The 18,135-nt window shown below is 62.2% G+C and overlaps 1 protein-coding gene across 2 annotated transcripts in view; it reads right to left on the reverse strand.

The window, feature by feature from the left end:
• The window catches only part of SYT7 (synaptotagmin 7), a 61,203-nt gene that overhangs the window by 11,681 nt on the left and 31,387 nt on the right, over positions 1–18,135 (reverse strand). Inside the window, exons 4-8 of one of the 2 annotated variants that reach the window (XM_042958480.1) lie at positions 15,862–15,993; positions 14,732–14,956; positions 11,007–11,378; positions 6,950–7,072; positions 1,964–2,099 (exon numbers count right to left, since the gene is read on the reverse strand). In XM_042958480.1, the coding sequence (XP_042814414.1) occupies positions 1,964–2,099; positions 6,950–7,072; positions 11,007–11,378; positions 14,732–14,956; positions 15,862–15,993 (988 nt within the window). The remainder of the gene's footprint in view (positions 1–1,963; positions 2,100–6,949; positions 7,073–11,006; positions 11,379–14,731; positions 14,957–15,861; positions 15,994–18,135) is intronic. The other variant, XM_042958479.1, reaches the window with a different exon arrangement.

Consider the following 18,135-nt stretch of genomic DNA (forward strand, 5'->3'; position numbering starts at 1 on the left):
CAGACTGGCCACCCCTGCTGTGGCCCTAGGGGAGATGTTGCCTGAGCCCCTGCCCCAGTAGAAACAAGCATCAAAAAGCATGCCAGAGCCGGGGTGACTCAGACAGGGGTGTGGCCTGGCGTGCCCTCTAACCCTTTTCCCTCAGTCCCTTCCTTGGGCCAGCAGTGGGGGCCTAACTCCTGACCCCAAGCTTCTGCCAGCCAGGGGCCTGCTTATCTTCATCATTAATGACCATGACCCTGCTTTGGGCTAGGGTTGGGCAATTAGACCTTGCCTGTCCACCTCTGAGCTCAGGGTTCAGCCGGAGCCTACCCCGTGAGAGGGCCCTCGGGCCTGCACTGTCTTCCTCGGCCTGATGCTGTCAGCTCCTCCCTGGGGGCAGCAAGCAGCAGGCAGCGAGCTGGCTGGGAACGGGCCAGTCCCTTCTGGGATCCTGACTGCCAGGAAGCTGTAACCCATTAGGGGGCTGTGCAGGGAGGCAGGATGGGCCGGGGCAGGGCCCATCCAGGGGTCAGTATGGCTGGGCCCATCCATGTGGGTGGGGAAGACGGACAAGAGAGCAGAGGAGGGCCAGGCGTGCAGGGGCCTAGGTGTCGAGGCCCAAGGGAGACCAAATCTGGAGCAGAGAAAATCTGATGCCCTAATCTAGATCCAAGAGAAACGCAGACTCTAGGCTCCACCTCAGGCCTGCCGACCGGGAGTCGGTATTTTTTTAAGTTTTGTTTATCGAAGTAATCTCTACACCCAACATGGGGCTCGAACTCATGACCCTGAGATCAAGAGTCGCACGCTCTTCTGCCTGAGCCAGCGAGGCGCACCTGCGGGAATCTGCATTTTCGCAAGATCTCCCAGCGATTCGTGTGCATGTTACAACGTGAGAAGCTCCCGGGCTAGAAAGGGGCACTGGGGGTGGAAGGTTAGAGCTGGCTGGAGTGCTATGGGGGCGAAGGGTGGGGCCTGGGGCTCTGGGGCCTCAGGCAGGTGGCAGTTGTGGCACCAGGCCACGGGCGAGGGAACTCTGAACTGGATGGTGTCAGCACTGGCAAGGGCTTGAGAGCCCGCACACCCGCTTCTCTCTCTCTACAGGAGGGATCGGGGAGGGGACTCAGGTCTGGGGAACGGGAATGACTTGTCCCAGGTCAGGTCCAGTAGGAACACAGCAGGCACCGGCTTCCCAACTTGATGCCCTAAGCCTCCTTGGGATTTCGGAGCTGCCAAACTTCGACTGCCACCTGCAAACCTCTGGCTGCCGTGTCACAGTGTCCCGGCCCTGTGGCGGCCCTCCTGGGGCGCTTTGGGGAGCACAAGTGGGGCAGATGGCTGTGCCTTGCTGCTGCCGCCACCAGGGGGCGCAACGTGGAGCTGCAACCTCCGTCTTGGTGAAAATGCCCCGGAACCACAGGGCTGGGATCCCGGTGGAGTGGGGTGTGCACAGAAGGCCCTCACCACAGTTGTTCCTTCGTAGGAATCATGATCAGGGGGGCTCCTACTCTCCTGTTATCTTGGGGCCTCAGCTGGCCCCCAGCAATGGGGGCGGGGGGGGGAGGGTCCCAAGAATGGGCGTATGAGACCCACCCCATTGGAAGCTCTGCCTCACACCTCCACTCAGTGGGGCGCCAGTCCAAGAGAGGGGACGCATTCTGCCCCAAGCCTTTCCTCGGACGATCATAAAAATATCTCACATGAGTAGGTTTTCCCCCACTCAACTCAGAAAGAGACCGGAGAAAGACGGGCGTTCTTATTCTCATTTGACCAATGAGTAAACTGAGGCACAGAGAGTCTGTTTTGATGAAAGAGCTCAGAAAAGAACCCAAGCCTCACTCACTCAGTCACCATGCCGGTTTCCCTTCCTGAGTGGACAACTCCCATGCCGTCACCAATTGCCACACGCGTCCCCTCCCCTGCCCCGCCCACCCCCCCAATCCAGCTCCTGCCTGGGGCCCAGGCCTCCTGCCCTTCTCACCATGAGCATCTCACTGGTGAGGGAGTTGACGAGGTCCGAGACGGAGGAGCGTGGCTCGGTACGGCGGTCAGACTCATCGTGGGGTGTCTGGCCGGGCACTGGGGCTGTGTTCACCGCCTTCCCTCCTGCAGGCAACCTGGGGGTGGGGGGAATCCGAATGAGCACGGGTCGGGAGGTGGGCTGGGCTGGGCACCTTGGCCTGGGTGGCGGCGGGACCTTCTCTGAGACCCAAGCAGCTGCCACTCCTGTGGGTCAGCAAGAGTTAGGCTCTTGTCCATGGGGAGGCCTGGTTTCCCCCTAAACCAGCGCTCAGGGCCCATTCCCCTCGCCTCAGCGTAATTCGGCGTGGCTGGCCCCGTGGGTGCTGTTTTGGTGGGTATTCCCACTCTTCCCGCTCCCCCCGAAAATCCCCCCCCCCATCCGGGCACTGCTTGCATGGTGGTATCTGAGCGTGCGCCCCTCCCCAGAGGCCCCTGTCGTCCCTGCTGGCTCCAACCCAGCAGGGGAGGCTCCCCTGGTGGCACATCCATGTTACCCCTCTGCGTCACTACCCTCTGCAAACACGCCCAGGGTGCCGGCTCCCAGAGGCCCCACCTGTGTTTGTTCGGGCTGAGAACACAGGTGCCCTTCAGACTGACCAGGTGAGGTCAGGCCCACTGTCCACACAGCTCTGGCCAGCAGAACCTTCTACGATGACAGCAGTGTTCTATTTCTGCACTGTCCATATGTGGCTACCGAGCATTGGAAGTGGCCAGTGCGACTGCGAACAGAATGTTCAGCTTTGTTCGGCTCAAACTAATTTAGATTTAAACAGCCACCTGGTGGATAGGGCGAGTCTACACCCCCTTGCTCCCCAGTCCCCACTCCTCTCTCGCTCTGAGGACTGTGCAGGGGAGAAGGCTCTCACCCAGGGTCAGAGAGAGACGGGGCACCACCGGGAAGCCCCGGATCGGACCACTCCGCGGGAGGCCCTGTGTGCAACCCTGACTCCATGCTGATCCCGGAAAGCTGGGTGGTGAGCCCAGGCCCCATCCAGCTGGGGCTCAGAAAGGGGACACTAAAAGCCTGCCCAGGGACCAGGCTGGAACACCTCATGAGGAGGAGAGGTGGGGCAGGCAGCGAGGGAAAGACGGAAAGACTGGCGGCGTAGGGCTCACGACAGGCTACGATAGAACAGCTCGGAGAGTCCCAGAGCCACAGACACACGGGCTAGACACGCACACCCTTGGTATGAACCAGCTGTCAGCACATAGTTGGCCACGACGGGCAGACAGACATGCACAGAATATGCCAGGCCCCGGAGGGAAGATACCCGGACCCAACAGCAAGGTGTGCACGTGTGTGCACACACACACACACACACACATATACACACACACAAGCGCACACAAGCCCCACAGACACCCAGGGGACCAGGGAGAGAATGGCACAGCAACAAGGCAGGTCAACCAGAGCCGTGAGATGCCACACACAGCAGCAATGTGCACACTTAGATCCCGAGAGGAAACATTCGGGGAGACCAAGGCATGCCAAGGTGTGCGTGTGAATTGGGACAAACTGAAACAGAAAAAGCAGGGAGCCGCTTCGGGGACAGACACCCCGAGGATCAGACGCACACGCACCAGCTGGGAGAACCCGGCCTCGCCTCGATGGCATGAAACACCCCCCCCCCCGCCACGCCCGGGGCCGCACCCCGGGGTCCCTCCCAGAGGTGCGGCCGTAGCCACGCACGTGCGCGCGTGCACACAGGGACACACACTCGCGGACACGTGCGCACGCAGACAGGCGCGGGGAGGAAGAGGACACTGAAATAGCTGGAGAGGTAAAGTCAGGTTAAAAATAGAGTGGGACAGGAGGAGAGCGCCAGATTGACTGCTGAAGGTATGAGAAAGTCGGAGTTATTCTGGCCACACCACAGCATCAGCACAGCTGCAAAGCAGCCTGGGTAGATGGTCAGCGCCACGGAAGCTCTCGGAGGTCACAGGACAGAGAGAGACAGAGAGACAAGTGCACAGAGAGGCAGAGGGAGAGGCGGAGGGGCCCGTCACCGGCCCAGGGACATCCCTGTGAGGAGCAGATGGGAGGAAGGAGAGGAGAGAGAGAGAGACAGAGAGACAGAGAGGCCAAGAAAGGTTAGTCGGAGACTAGTGAAGAAGGCTGCAGGGTGGACGAGGGGACGAGCGAGGCGGCCGAGAGGAGAGGCAGAGAGGAGGCGGGGGACACACACCGGGACAGAGGAAACATGGTGGTTTGGGGGCGAGGAGAGCGATGGGGGTGGCCGAGTCCCCGCCCAGCCCCGCGCCCCACTCAGGTGGGGGTGGGGCCACGGTGGAAACCATTTGGATCCCGAGGAGCAGTGGAAGGGGTGGCAGAGAGCATGATGGGATGGATGCAGGGAAGGATGGGTGAAGGCGGCAGGGCATGGGAGCCTGGGGTGGTCCTGGCCTCCTTCCTTCCCTCCCTCCGGGCTTCCAAGAGCATTCTGTTCTTGGGACCCACGGTGCTGAGGCCCGGAGACTGGGAGATCCTGAATGGGGGGCTTCCAGGCCACCAAGGATCCTGGGAGGGAGGTAGTGACCAACCTTCCCATCTCCGTGTCGCTTGCTGGATGCGCCCCTACCTTGCTTCAAGGGACTTGGAATGGCTGCGCCTCCTGCCGGGGCCCCTCTGCCTCCCAGGAACCCACTGCCGACAGACCCACCCTTCACCCCAGACATCCAGCCAAGGGGTCAGCTGAGTGGGGAAGGGAAGGGTCGGGGGCAGAGGGGCAGACTCTGGGTCTGGAGGCAGAAGCTGAAGAGGAAGAGGCAGCTGACCTGAGCCTCCCATTCCAAGGTCCAAAGGGCCGGGAATCCAGACGAGTGGAGCCCTAAGGCGCTGGGTGGCCCATGGGTGGTGCCAATGCCAATGCCAAGCTTGGGGACGGGGAGAGTGCCGGGAAGGTAGCGCTCCGTTCTGGATACCCTGGCGGGGCCCAATCACCCGGGAAACGCCCCCCCGGAGGCCGTGAGATGGAAGGGGTGGGTGTGACCAGGTGGGAATGGCCCGTGTCCACCCGGAAAGTCAGGCAGGGTGGGGGCGAGGGCCCAGGGCCTCCACCTCTACACGCACCTTTCCCAGGAAGGCAGGGACAGCTGATGCAATGATCAGAAGGGATGGGCGTGTTAGACCTACATGGCAAAGAGGTAAAAATAGGCTGTGGGTGGAAATGGAGGCAGCTAATGAACGCATGGGTGATGTGAAATCTCGTTTCCAGCCTGCGTCTGCTCCCTCACGCTTCACACCTTTCCCCAGCAAGGAGCTCGGTTCGCCGCAGGCTTCCAGCCCCCTCCTGCGGCCTCTCATCCGTGCCCCCTGGCCCTCTCCCCTTGGCACTCTGGCCTGCCCGCGGCCCAGCCCAGGACTTCTGTGGCGCCAGGTGGCAGGCTCTGTTCCTCCCGCTCCCCAGGACATGGGCTCGAGGGTTGACACCATCTGTGCCACTGAGGGAAAGAACCGGTCCCGCTCTCCGCTCCCACTCTCTGGGGGTTTCTGGCTGTGTCCACCATAGACATGCAACAGGAAAAAATGAAATGAGAGGGCTGGTCTCCAGAAGTCACCGGAGGGACAGGCAGTCAGCTGTCTAACACTTGGCCTACCCTTCTGTAACCCACAGGCCCCCTGGTGGCAGCCGGGGACAGGTCTTTCCTGCCCTAAGGGCCTCCAGGACCGTCAGGATCCCTGTCCGGTTGACAGGATCAGACGGGTGCCCTCCCCCCACCCCCAGTCCGAAGGTCTGTTCCCTTGTTAGAAGCTTAGCATGTCCAAGCTGGAAGGGGTCACCCTATCCGCTCCTTTATTCAACAGACGAGGAAGCAGAGGCTCAGACAGGGGCAGCGACTTGCCCAAGTTTGCAGAGCAAGGCTCTGGCACCACCAGAGCCAGAAGGGCCGGCATGCTGGCGGTCAGCCCGCACACTGTCCTGCAGGCCTTTGGTCTGACGAGAAGCGGACCTGACCAAGGTGATGAGCCCTCCCTTCACGACTGCAGGTGTGGGGCTGGCCCAGCCCAAGGCCAGGTGATAGGAGGCAGCCAGACCAGGTGCAGGATCACCCCGCCGTTGTGACGCTGCCCGAGCCCCGGGACCTCTGAACCCCGTCTCCTTCCCCACGAGTGCCCCGTGAGACAGCAGGCACCACGAGATGCTTCCCTGAGCTCCTGATGGCCAAGACTGTGGACGGCTAGAGGCTCAGCCCTCTGCTCGGCCTGTGCGGTGGCCATACGGGCAACTCCTGGGGACCAGCGGCTGGGTACCTGGTAACACGGAGCCTGACCGGCGCCTGCTGGCTGCTCTCGGCCCCTCAGTCCATTCCCTCCTCCTGCTCCCTCAGGTTCAGGGCTGCCTTTCCAGTTCTTTCTGGTCACCAGGCCTCTCCCATGCCCCAGACCCTCCCCACCAGGGGCTTCTCTTCATTCAGCCAAGCAGCTCGGCCACACCTCTGTAGCACCCCTGCGGCAGGGCGGGGGGTGGGGTGCTACCGACACCCCAGCGGGATCTCCAGGCAAGAGGGGGGTTGGGGTGGCGGGGATGAGGGAGAACAGGCTGGTGCCCCTTCCCTGCATCCCCCCCGCCCCCCAACCACCAGAGAAACGGGGATTTCGGGGTAGGGGGTAGGGCAGAGATGAAGGATGAGGGGAGGCAAGCAGGGAGATGGGGCAGAAAGGCTGGCTTGCTCCGGGCGAGGGCAAGCGTGCCCAGGGAGCAGGCTTGATCCAGAATGGTCCCAGGACAGCCACACTGGCCTTGGACCCAAGGGACAACCGGGGGGGGGGGGGTGGTGGTGCATGTGAGGGCACCAGCTGGGGAGGGGGCAGTCCTCCCGCTCCAGGATCGCTGAGGGTGCCACCGCCTCGTCCAGCAGCCGGGCCAGGGCTGGTGGAGGCAGGTGGCCTCTCCACGCCTCCATCTTTGCCGCTGCCGCCGCAGGCCCTTGCCTGTGCTCGTACCTCTTGTCCCCCTGAGCGTTCTGGTTCTGCTGGGTTCCTGGGTTTTGCAGGTCAGGGATATTGGCAAAGTCATCCTGTTCCGAAAGCCCTAAGACCAAGGATAGCACCACCATCCTGCCTTCCCTGCCCGAGGTGGGCAGCCCACCGGCCGGGAGGAAACGAGGAGGCCCCGTGGGTGGGGGCGGGGAGGGGGAAAGAGAGAGACAGAGACAGAGACAGAGACAAAGAGAGAGAAGAAAAAAGCGTAAGAAACTGGCCCTGCAGGAGAGAAACCACACTTTAGCACTGTCAACAGTTGTAGAGCAGAGTCGGGGGGAGTCAGGGAGGGAGGGAGGGGATGAGGGGAGGTGTCCGCAGCCCCCAGACCCAGCCTGCCTTGGGAGCGTAGCAAGGTTCTCCGGAGAGAATTGGGGAAGGGGCCGGGCAGAGGCCTGCTGGAAGGCTAGGGGAGGAGAGCACAGGCCCTGGGGGCACGCAGACGGCCAAGGTTAATTCATCACCAGCGGAACAAAGGTCAGAGGCTACTTGCTCTGACCATCTGGGCCCCTGGGAGAAGAGGGAGGGGCTCCATTTCCATCTTGCTTTGAGACTGTGCAGGCAGGTTTAGGCTCCCAGGTGAGAGGTTCTTAGAAAGCTTGGAAATCCAATGGGCACTGCACCCTGTACTTAGGGAAGCCCCTCGTAAAGACATCTCTGGGTCATGGTCAGCCAGATGTCCTTGATACTGGGAAGGGTCCCTGGACACACGGCCCATCAGAGGAGAATGGAGGTCCCTTCTGGCATATGGTGCGCTGGCCGTCACGGGCCTTCTCTTGAGTACCCCCCTTCCTGGAGATGCGGGGAATAACCACCAAGTCTTTTGGGTCCAGTTCTGGGGCCTTTCCCTGGAGAAGCAGTCCAGAAGTCACCAAAAAACAAAGGTGGAGAGAGAGAACGTGCAGGAACCTGGCAAGGTCTGGAGAAGTCCTGCAGACTCGTGTGTGTCGGGAGGAAGGTCTGGAAGAGGCTGTGACCATCCTGCTTTGAGGGAGGCTCAGTCCAGGCAGACAAGGAGCTGCTATGTGGACAGCAGCATGGGGCCAGCGGTCAAGGTGTGACAAGTTTCGTATGGGGCACTCTCAGAGAACCCCTGGGTAACTGTGGGGTCACCCTGCAATTTCCAGGGCCAAAAAAATGACCTGTTGCCCCTCAAAGCCATCGGAGTTCACGGGCATTTTCTGTAGTTCATCCAGCGCTGGGTCTCTCATCCAAACAAAGAAAGAGGGGAATCTCGGATGGGGCAGGCAGGAAAGCATGTCTCAGGAAGGGCCAAGGGGAAGCTGGTAAGCCTGATGGAATGTTCTGGAAGGGGGAGGGGGATCCTGGGTCAGGAAGTCTGCCCCTTCAACCACAGTCGGAGAGGGCAAGGTTTAGATAAGAAGGGCCAGCTGTGGTTATTTCCCAGAGGGTGGTCAGAAAGGGAACTGGAGTAGGAGAGGGGTGGCCCTTCGGGGTGGGGGGGTGGGTGGGAGATGGCCGTGAGGGCCGAGGGAGGGAGGGGAGCTACGTGGTTGCACTGTCCTTCCACGTCAGGCATCTTTGTCCTGGGCCTGTCACTCCAAGGCTGACCCTCGTGCCGGCATCTAACTTTCGGGGAACAACTCCACTTCCCTCAGGACAAATCCTCCTTTTCTTCTCTGCCCACCGGTACTGTTTCAGAGTTGGTAAAATTCCATTTGGCTGCTCGGGAGCTGGTGGAGCTGGGGGAAGGAGAACCCAGCGAAAACAACATGTTTTTCCCCGGTTAATGCATTTTTCAGATACTCCTTTTCGCTCTTCTTAAAAACAAAACGGCTCCTCTGCATAAATTCCCAATTTGTCATTCTCTCCAGCAACACAGGCTGCAAGGGTGAGAACGAGGGACAAGAGGAGGGTCTGGGGAGAAGCTGGTGTTACTGGGGAGGGGAGTTCACACCCATTAAGCAGGAGGAATGGCCACCCTCCCCGCGAGAGGGGGTGGGGTCCTGGGAGGCCTGGCCAGCCCTCCCGCCCTGACTCTCTACCTGGACGGCAGCATTTGGGGCAAGAAAAGGGCCTCAGAAGCACACCAGGGAAACTGGAAGGCAGGGGTCAGAGGTGGGCAAAGGACAGCTGGTGGCCTGTCTTCCTACAGCCCACAAGCTAAGAATGGCTTGTGCGTGTTTAAAGTGTTGCTTTAAAAAATGTGATCGAGACCACGTGTCCCACAAAGCCTAAAATATTTATAATCTGGCCCTTTACAGAAAAAAATTTGCCGACCCCTGCTGTGAGGAATGACAAGAGGCGGAGGTGGGGAGCTGGGTGAGCTCCAGAGGTGGCAGGAGAGGGGCCCATAAACCCAGAGGCGGGCAGAGGAGTGTGGACAAAGGATGCTGGTGTCTGAGCTCCGGCTCATCAAATCCCAGTTGGCCGGGGGCTCAGAGGGCAGGGAAGAGTTGGTACACAGAGGCTTTCCTGCAGCCGGGTCCTTTCTTCCCAGGGCCTGGGGACGGCCCCTGCCCCGGTGTGATGGCTGCTAGAACAGGAGGCAGGGTAATGGCTGTGCAAAGAGCAGTCTGAGCTCAGGAGGAGCCGAGGGGTGCGGGGCCCGCGGGCTCCCGGTTCTGTTCAAGCCACAGCGGAACCAATTCCCTCCACTCTCCTAATTCACACCAGTGCCACCGCATCCGTCCGGAAACAAACCACCACCTGGAAGCCAGGAGGCTCTGCTGGGCATCTTGTCGCCTGCAGGCACCAGCTGGATCCCCAAGGGTCCTTGGACGGGGGAGAGCCCCAGCAGAGGCACCGCCTGGATTTGCCGAGTAGAGTCACAGGCAGCACGTGCTCCCGGGCCAGGGCCACAGGCCACTTGCACGGATATGGGAAGCTGGCGAGGCAGGGCCTCTTCCGTCGGGGTGCCTCTGCCACGGCCAGCACTCCTGTCTGCCCTGGAGGCCTGGAGTCTCAGCTGGAGAGGCAGGATGCTTGGAGGGACCTGCCCTGCTTGTCTTCAGAATCCCCACATCTTGCCAATGAGCTGGGCTTTGACCTTGGCCTTCCCTTTCCTCCTCCCTTTCTCCTCTCCCAGGCTTAGTGCTGGTCTCTTGCTCCATGAAAAGTGCTCCCAGGAAGGCCTGGGTGATGGGAATAATCCCCAGAGCCTGGAAGGAAGGTCATGTTAGGCCGGAGGAGGCGACTGATACCAGGGACAAAAGCCCAGGTCTGCCCCGGGCTCTGAGAGTCCAGATGCCCAGAGTGATGGCAGAGAGAGGGTGCCCTGGGTGGGGGCCCTACCTGTGAGGGGGTTTCGGGGCAGCGCGTGGTTGGCGGGAATGAGGGATGGCTAAGATACCCACGGTGTGTGGTTACTTCCCAGACCCGTACACTTGAAAGGCTCTGATTGAGAAAGTACGGTTTCCAAAGCTTTGGGGGGAACATCTGAGGTTTGTCCTCAGGGGATGGGTCACTCTGGGAGCTGGAGGACAGGTGGCTGTAGAAGGTCAGAGAGGCAGAGGACAGGGCTGATGGCAGGGACAGAGGAAGTGAGAGGGAGGGAGGAAGTGTGGGGCGGGAAGGTGAGCGGAGTCGGGTTACAGGGAGGAGGTGATCTGGAGGGTTGGAGGCAGGGCCGGTGCCCAGGTTTGGGGGGAGGGGAGGAGGCTGGCAGGGAGGCCAGGAGCAGCCTGGGACTAGCGGGAAGAGGAGGCCGACCCGGTGGCATTGTCTAGTGTCCCCACTGACTTTTAGTGGGGGTGGGGGGACCTTCTCCAAGCCCCGGGAAGGGAACGAAGTCGTGGGGGGAGCTGCGGCCTCCAGAGGGGTGGCTCAGATAAGAATCCTTCCACGGGGATGGGGGGCGGTGGGGGGCCGGGGGTGGGGTGGGGGTGGTTCGGGCAGGAGCCTCCAGCCACAAGAGGCTGGGGAGGGGTCAGCCGAGTCTGCTCCCGCAACCCTGGCCGCGGAGGGCCAGAGTCGCGAGGGACCAGCCGCTCCCAAGGAGACGAGGGGAAAGAGGCTGGGTCGGGAGGTGGGGGCCGGCCCGCTCAGGGGGGGCACTTACAGGAAGGATTTCATGTCCAAGCCTCGGTTTCGAATCTGCCCCACCACGTGGTCCCAGCTGCCCGGGTTGGAGCGGCTGCGGCCGCCGCCGGCCGCCCGGTACTTGGAGCCGGCCGAGGCGCCCTGCCGGGCCTGGCCCCTGCCGTAGGCCCGGGGGTTGGGGCCCGGCGCCGAGCCCGTGTGGGCCTGCAGCTGGCCCAGGCTCTGGCTGGTGCTGGGCTGGCTGGGCTGCCGGCCCCGCTGGTGCTGGCTTAGCGGCTGCTGTAGGCTCTGCTGCCGCATCAGGGTGCGGGGTCGCTGGCATTTCGGCTCTCCCGTGGAGCTGGGGATAGACTCAAGGGTAGTGGCCGTGGACAGGGTGGAGTCCTCGAAACTTGGGGCGGGCGGAGGAGAGGAGAGAAAGGAGAAGCAGGTGAAGGGATCACAGTGGAGGAGAGAGAAGCCGAGGGTCAGGACTAGGAGGCCCCGGTGCGGGGCGCGCGCGCTGCCAGGCCTCGCCAGGCCTCCGTCACGGTGGTCGCCGCTGCCGTTGCCGCCGCCGCCTCACCCGGGGGGGGGGGGGCCACCAAACCCCGAGCCCGCCCTGAGGTGCCCAGGTCGCCCGGCCCAGCCCACCCTCCGGCCTCGGCTCGGCTGGCGCCCCGAACACCTCCTTGTCTGAGTGGCCGCGGGAGCTGTGGAGGCTGGAGGCCGCGTGGTGAAGGCGGCCCCAGGGCCCTGTGCCTGCCGTGTAGGAGGGAGCTGCTGCGGTCTCACTGGGGGACCCCAGGAAAGTCTGCCTCTGTGATCTAAGCACGGCTGGCCTTTGGAGGCATGAGGAAATCCAGGCCGGCACAGGGCTGGCCTAGTAAAGTGGGGCGAGTCTGGGAGAGCCAGCGATTTGTATGTTTGGTCCATGGAGGCTGGGGACTGTCCCCGGACTCCCAGACCTCCGCGTTACGGCCAGGGCCATCGGTGCAGTTCTTTGCCCTCCTTCCAGACCTCCTCGTTTCTAGGTTCAGCATCCTTTCCTGATATCTTGGGAATGCCTCCCAGGCAGAGGAGGGGACCCAGGAAAGGAGCAGATGAGCCGGGAGCCCCGGGAACCACTTCTCCGGCCACTGTTCTGATGGAAAACTGGGTGACCGTGCATTTGCAAGAGGCCACCCTCCTAACGGGCCCACCGGCATCCCTGAAAAGTGCCAGTAAGGGGACGAGGACAGACAGGGAACAGGACCCGGCTGATTAGAGGTAGTATGAGGTCAGAGTGACCCGGGTTCAAGCCCCATCTCCGCTGCTTCCTGACCGTGGGACTTTGGAAAAGTGAGCCCACCTCTCAGTTTCTTCATAAAACCCAGGTGAAAAGTAATCCTTGAGCTGCCTCTGCCCCAGGGTTGCCACGAGGACCTGACGAGGTCTGGCCCACGGACATGCGTATTAGCTAATGCTCCCCGTGCCAGTGGCACCCGCAAACATCGCAGGAGATGGGGGTAAGAAGGGTTAGAGACACACACCGCCACCAGCCTCCCCGGGCAACCTGTCTCCTTGGTCCCCAGGCCAGAGATTTCAGCACCTCCGACCGGCAGGGCCAGAGCTCAGAGGTCCCAACCTCCTTCTCTGTCCTCTCCCTCCATTTCCCAAACCAGTGGTCTAGGGCAGGGGTTGGCAAACTATAGCCTGGGGGCCGCATCCGGTCCACCACCTGTCTTTGTAAATAAAGTTTTACTGGAACGCGTTGTCATTAATTCACATCCTGTCTATGGCTGTGACAGGCTTGAGTAGTCCTAAAAGGCACTATGTGACTTGCAAAGCCTAAGTATTTCCTATCTGGCCCTTTACAGAGAAAGCTTGCCGACTCCTGGTCTAGGACCACAGGGCAGCTGTGTCCCCTTGGGGGAGGCGGGGGGAGGGGGCTGCCTGAGGGAGGGGCCCCAGGGCCTTGGAACCACTTTCACCACTGCAGCCAGACCTCAGCTTTGCTCATCCCGAGCCTACCCTGGGAACCAAAGCACAATAGTTAGGCTGCCCCTGTGGGCTGAGAGAGAGAACGAGAGAGAAAGGGAAAGAAAGAGAGAAAGAGAGAGAGAGAGAGAGAGAGAGGCAAAACATAGCTTTGGCTGGGGTCCTGGAGAGGGCAGCAGTCTTGCCTGGCTCAGGTCTGGAGTGGGGGCCACCACCAGGGACAGGCCCAGGCCTGGCCGGCCAGGTAGGCCCGCAGCTCCCTGGGGTCAGGCTGAGGCAGGGGAGGACGATCCTCGGATGGCCTCCTCCTCCTCCTTGCTGGCCTCATTTTGATTTCCTATCACATCCAAAATTAGTCCAATTTACAACCTCTCAGTCACAGGAAACTAAACTTGGTGCCTCCAGGCCCGGAGCCAGCGGATGGCACGAAGGCTTCAGCCGGCCTGGAGTCTGTGGCCGGAGCAGGCTGGGGAGGGCGGGGCGCTGGGCCTGGATCTCTGAGTGGGGGGGGGGGGGGTGTGGGGCCTCCCTCGGAGACCTTCCCGAGGCTCCACGTCAGGGCAGAAATCCACCTGTGTCCCCTCAGGCCGACAAGCAAATATGGTCTCAACACGGGGGCCGTCAGTGGTCCCAAAGGCGGGAATCACAGGCCTGCTGAAGAGAACCAGGAGGAGCCTGATTGGAGGGAACAGGACAGCCCACAGCTACGGAAGGGTCAGGGCTGCTGGTCTTCTAAGTGAGAGGCCGCTCCCTTTAGCTGGGAAGGAGGCAATTGTAACAGCCAAAAAGGGAACCTGAGTCCCAGTGGATGAGAAGGGTCACAGTTCAAAGGATTTAGAGCCTGAAAGGGCTCAGCTCTGGGGCAATGGAAGGTTCTACAAGCCCAGATGAGAATAAGGCTGCCCCATGGTGGAGGAGGAGAGACCACCCTCTGCTGAGAACGGGGGGGTGGGCAGCCCTACGTCCATGGCCCACGAGAGGCACTGTCTCGCTCGGCAAGCTCAGAGAGCTCTTCAAAAGGAAACGGCCCTCTGTCCGACGTCCAGACCGCCCTCGTCAGAAAAGAAGCTCGCTGGGGCTCAGCAACCCAACCGCCAGGAACACACAACCCAACCGCTGACAGTGGGACGGCTCGCTGCCCAAGACTGGGACAGCCAGTGGGGATGGCCGAGGTGAGGATGAACCGATAGCGATGGCCCCGCTGCTCGTGGTGGCCTCGCAGGACGGATGGTGTCATGGTGCAAGCAAGAGTGGGGCAAGCCGATGGAGGCGCCGGACGGTCAAAAATGGAATGGCTCAGCCACTGGGTCTAGAGCCATCTGCTGGCTGCAAGAGGGAAGGCGCGGTGGCAGATGAGCGGCATACACAGGCTGAGAGTGGGCCAGCTCCCCGGGGGGATGGGATGGTCCGATGGCCGAGCAACTGCGGTGGCCTGCAGAGGGATGAACTGACGGCTGAGATGGGGCGGCCGGTCAAAGAGGATGGGATGACCCCAGGATTGAAATGAAGCTGCCGTGGGGGCAGGAAATGGAATGACTTGGTCACTGGCAAGGAAAGAGACCGATGAGGGCAGCAGCAGCCGGAGGCCGAGATGCGACACCGTGTGGCTGTTAGTTGCGCCCGATGGCAAGGATGACGGGAGTCTCATGAAGGGATGGAATGAGCCAGGGGCCGAGGACGGCACCTCTGGGGGCAGCAGCGGGCGTGCCAGGGGGTCCCGCTGTCCACCCTGGACGGGGGCAGGCCCGAGCTCACGGCTCCGGCGGCCATGGGGCCATCACTCACTTGGACAAGTTGAGCTTCCCTGCGGCCAGGTGGCTCTGCACCGTCCGCCAGCGGCCTCTCCCCGCCTTGCCGCCGCTGCCCGGCTCGCTGGGGGCGGCCCCGCCGCTTCTCAAGGCGTCCTCTCCGGGTGGCGGCGCCGGTGCCGGCTTCTCCCCCAGCCGGCCTTCCCGCTCCACCGCCAGCCCCGCCGCAGCGGCCACTTTGGCGCCCGACAGGAGGGTGCCACTGGAGGCACGCAGGAGGCAGCCGGGCCAGAGGGGCACCGGGGGTGGCGGTGGGGGAGAGAGGGCAGGCCACACGTGGGGGTGGGGGGGTTGGGGTGGAAGAGGAAGAAAAACAACGACAGATAAAAGGAAGAGAGAGACAGCGAGAGAGGAGGAGAGAGAGACAGACGGACAAGAGACAGACAGAGAGAGAGAGAGAGACATCAGCACTGCAAATGGGTTAACAGCAGAGCCTGCAGAGAGGAGAGAGGGGACCGGGCGGGCGGGGGGTCGGAGAACAACGCACCACGACAACGGAGGGGGGGCCCCTCCCCACCGCCTGGGGCAGGGGCGGCGGGGGTGGGGGGAGGGCAGCCACCTCCAAGTCTATCCCACAGGACAACGAAGGGTTAACGACGGAGGAAGAGCGGGCTGTCCAGGCCAGGAGGCCCCAAGGCAGGGAGAAAGAGAAAGCCGTGTTAGTCAGAGTTCATCACCACCACCACCGTCACCGCCATCACCGCCACCGCCACCACGACCACGACCACCGACCACCGACCACCGACCACCGACCACCGAGCAGCCAGGGCAGCAGCACACAGCGGGGAGGAGAAAGCGAGCCACACCGAGAGGGAGGGACCGAACGGGCAACCCCATCCTGACTGCACAGAGGGGTGGGGTGGGGGGCCCCGGGGGGGGCTGCGGGGGGGCTCTCCTGCGTGGCTGGCCCTGGGGGAGGGGACGGGAGAGGGGCAGGCGGGCGAGGGGAGGCAGGAGGGGTTGCTCGTCTCCATGGTCAGCCTGCCCATGGGTGCGTGGGTGGGGAAGTCCGGGGAGAGGAGCAGGAGGGGCGGTGAGGGCCGGGAGGGGGAGGAGGGCGTGCGCGGATACTCGGTACATATGATCAAACCAGGTAAAGTCACTCACTTGAGGGACAGTCGTGGGTCGCCATAAGGGGCGTAGGGTGAAATGTTTAGAATAAACTCCTTGGGAGGATAGGAGCTCCATTTCTGCTGCACTGTGCTCTCATTGTTATTCCAAAAGTCTCTGTCTAGATCGCTGGAGGGGCAGAGAGAGAGGGGAGAAAACAGGGAGATACAAGAAGAAACAAGAGCTGCAAGTCCTGCGGGGGCAGAGGGGGGACCGGGGCCCCGGGGGCCGGGCGCACACAGAGCGGAGGGGGCCAGGGTCTGCTCCTGCGGGAGGAAGAGAGGCGGCCGGCACACACACGCACGCGCCCGCACACGCGCACACACTCGAGGGCCGGGAGAAGCCGCGCGGAAAGGAGGCGAGCTGCAGGCAGGCACCACTGGAGCCTCGCACCCGGGAAGCTGGTGGGAGAGAGAAAGATGTTGAGAGAGGAGGGGAGGAGAGCGGGCGGGGGACAGGCCTGGGGCGGGATGGCGAGGGCAGCGGGAGAAGGAGAGGGTACCGGTTTCTGGCTGGAAAGAGCGGAAAGGTAGATCAGACCCTGCCGCCAACTGGCTGGGTGGCCCCCCTCCCTGCCCCCCGCCTGGCCTCGGCCTCCCTGCCTGCCAAACCCAGAAGGCTGGCTGTAACCGCTGGGCTGTCAGCTCTCCCAGGGGAGACCTGAGGTTCTCCCCTCTTCCATCCACCTCCACTGAGCCACTCCTGGGGCAGGCCGGGCGCCCGGCCCTGTCTTTCTCCTCCTCCCATTGGCCTGAGGTCCCCCAGCCTCCTCTGCTCTCTCCCGTCCTAGGACACGGCCTTTCCGTGACATTGGTGGGGTCTCGGTGGAGCTGCACTTTGCACTCACTGCAGACGTGGTGGTTGGGTCGCCCCCTCCGCCCCCAGAAACGAGAAGCACCTCCAGGCCCCTGACCTTGCTGAGGGTGTGACCAAAGTCACCAGGAGCCCTTCAGGTCCAATGTTTTGGGGCCCGTGGTGGCGGGGAGCCTGCCCTTCTCTGGGGGGGCTGATGGGCACGCTCGACCTCGGGCCCTTGACACGTACCTGACCTGCCAGCCACGGCAGCCTCTCCCTGTGCCCCTGTCCCTTTCCAAGGTGGAGTCTGGAAGGGATCCTCGGCCCCAGTCTTCCCACCCCCTCCTGCTCTGAGACAAGTCATACCAACGAAGCAGATATGCTGGAAGCACAGAGAATGTGGGGACTTCCGTTGGGGGCGGGCTGCAGAAACCTCAGCCGTCAGAAGGCACAGCCTGGAGATCCCAGGAGCCAAGGACAAGGGGCTCCATCAGCTTGTCTGTCAGGCTCCTGGGGCCCCGAGGAGCAGGCCTGGGAGCACAGGGAGAGGAAAGGCAGAAGAAACAGGCCAGAGGAACATTCCAGAAGGGAGCCATGCCTGAGACCTCAGAAGTGCATCTAGGGGAAGGGGCCCCAGGGAGGGCTGTGGGGCATGGGCCCGGCTTGTGTTGGGGCTGTGCCATTGCTCAAGTCCAAGGCAAGGGCCCTGCTGGGAGCGGGGGAGGGCACTGCGGGGGAGGCACACCCCCTGGAGATGGAGCAAACTTGTTCTTGGGGGGCCTGCTTCTCCCCCCCCCAACCGCTGGAGCTTCACCTTGACCTTGACCTTGGTTCTCAGCCTTAGACTTGGGAACAAAGGAGAGAAGCTGAGCTGCCACCACAGGCCCAGAGGAGATGGTGGTCCCCGCCCAAGGGGGGGTGTGGACAGCACATGTCTGTCCAGAGTGCACCCTGGAAATGTCTCACAAGGACCGCCTACACGGGGTTCAAAGCCAAAGTCCTGAGCCAGTTTGTGAGTAGGGCAGTGGAGGCTAGGGTGGGAGAGGCAGGACAGACCTCAGCACTGGGAGGCCCCTGCCTGGGGAAGATCCCTCAGCAGAAGACCCTTTCCCTGCCAGAGACATCCTTTGGTCCCCCTCCTCCAGCATAACAGAGATGGAACAGTTGGAAGGCCTCCCTCCCCCTGCCCCCTCCAGATCTCCAAAATCGAGGGCCATCCAATCCTAGGTCCTGGAGAGAAAGAGCCACCAGGGTCATCACTGCAAGGCTGGTCTCCCACCCTCTGTTCCAAGGAGCTTCAGGGTCCCTCATGTTGTCTGTTGCGATACTGGAAAAGAGGATCTTTAATTTTAAAAGTTTGGGAAACACAGGTTCCTCTACTGCAGGACTTCTCAGAGCCTTTAATGTGTCAATGAATACCAGTATCTCCAAGAGGGAGATACAGTGTGCAGTGTTTCCCAAACTTAGTTGGTCATG

This window comes from Panthera tigris, chromosome D1 (genome assembly GCF_018350195.1).
Source record: "Panthera tigris isolate Pti1 chromosome D1, P.tigris_Pti1_mat1.1, whole genome shotgun sequence".
Classification (NCBI taxonomy): Eukaryota; Metazoa; Chordata; class Mammalia; order Carnivora; family Felidae; genus Panthera; species Panthera tigris.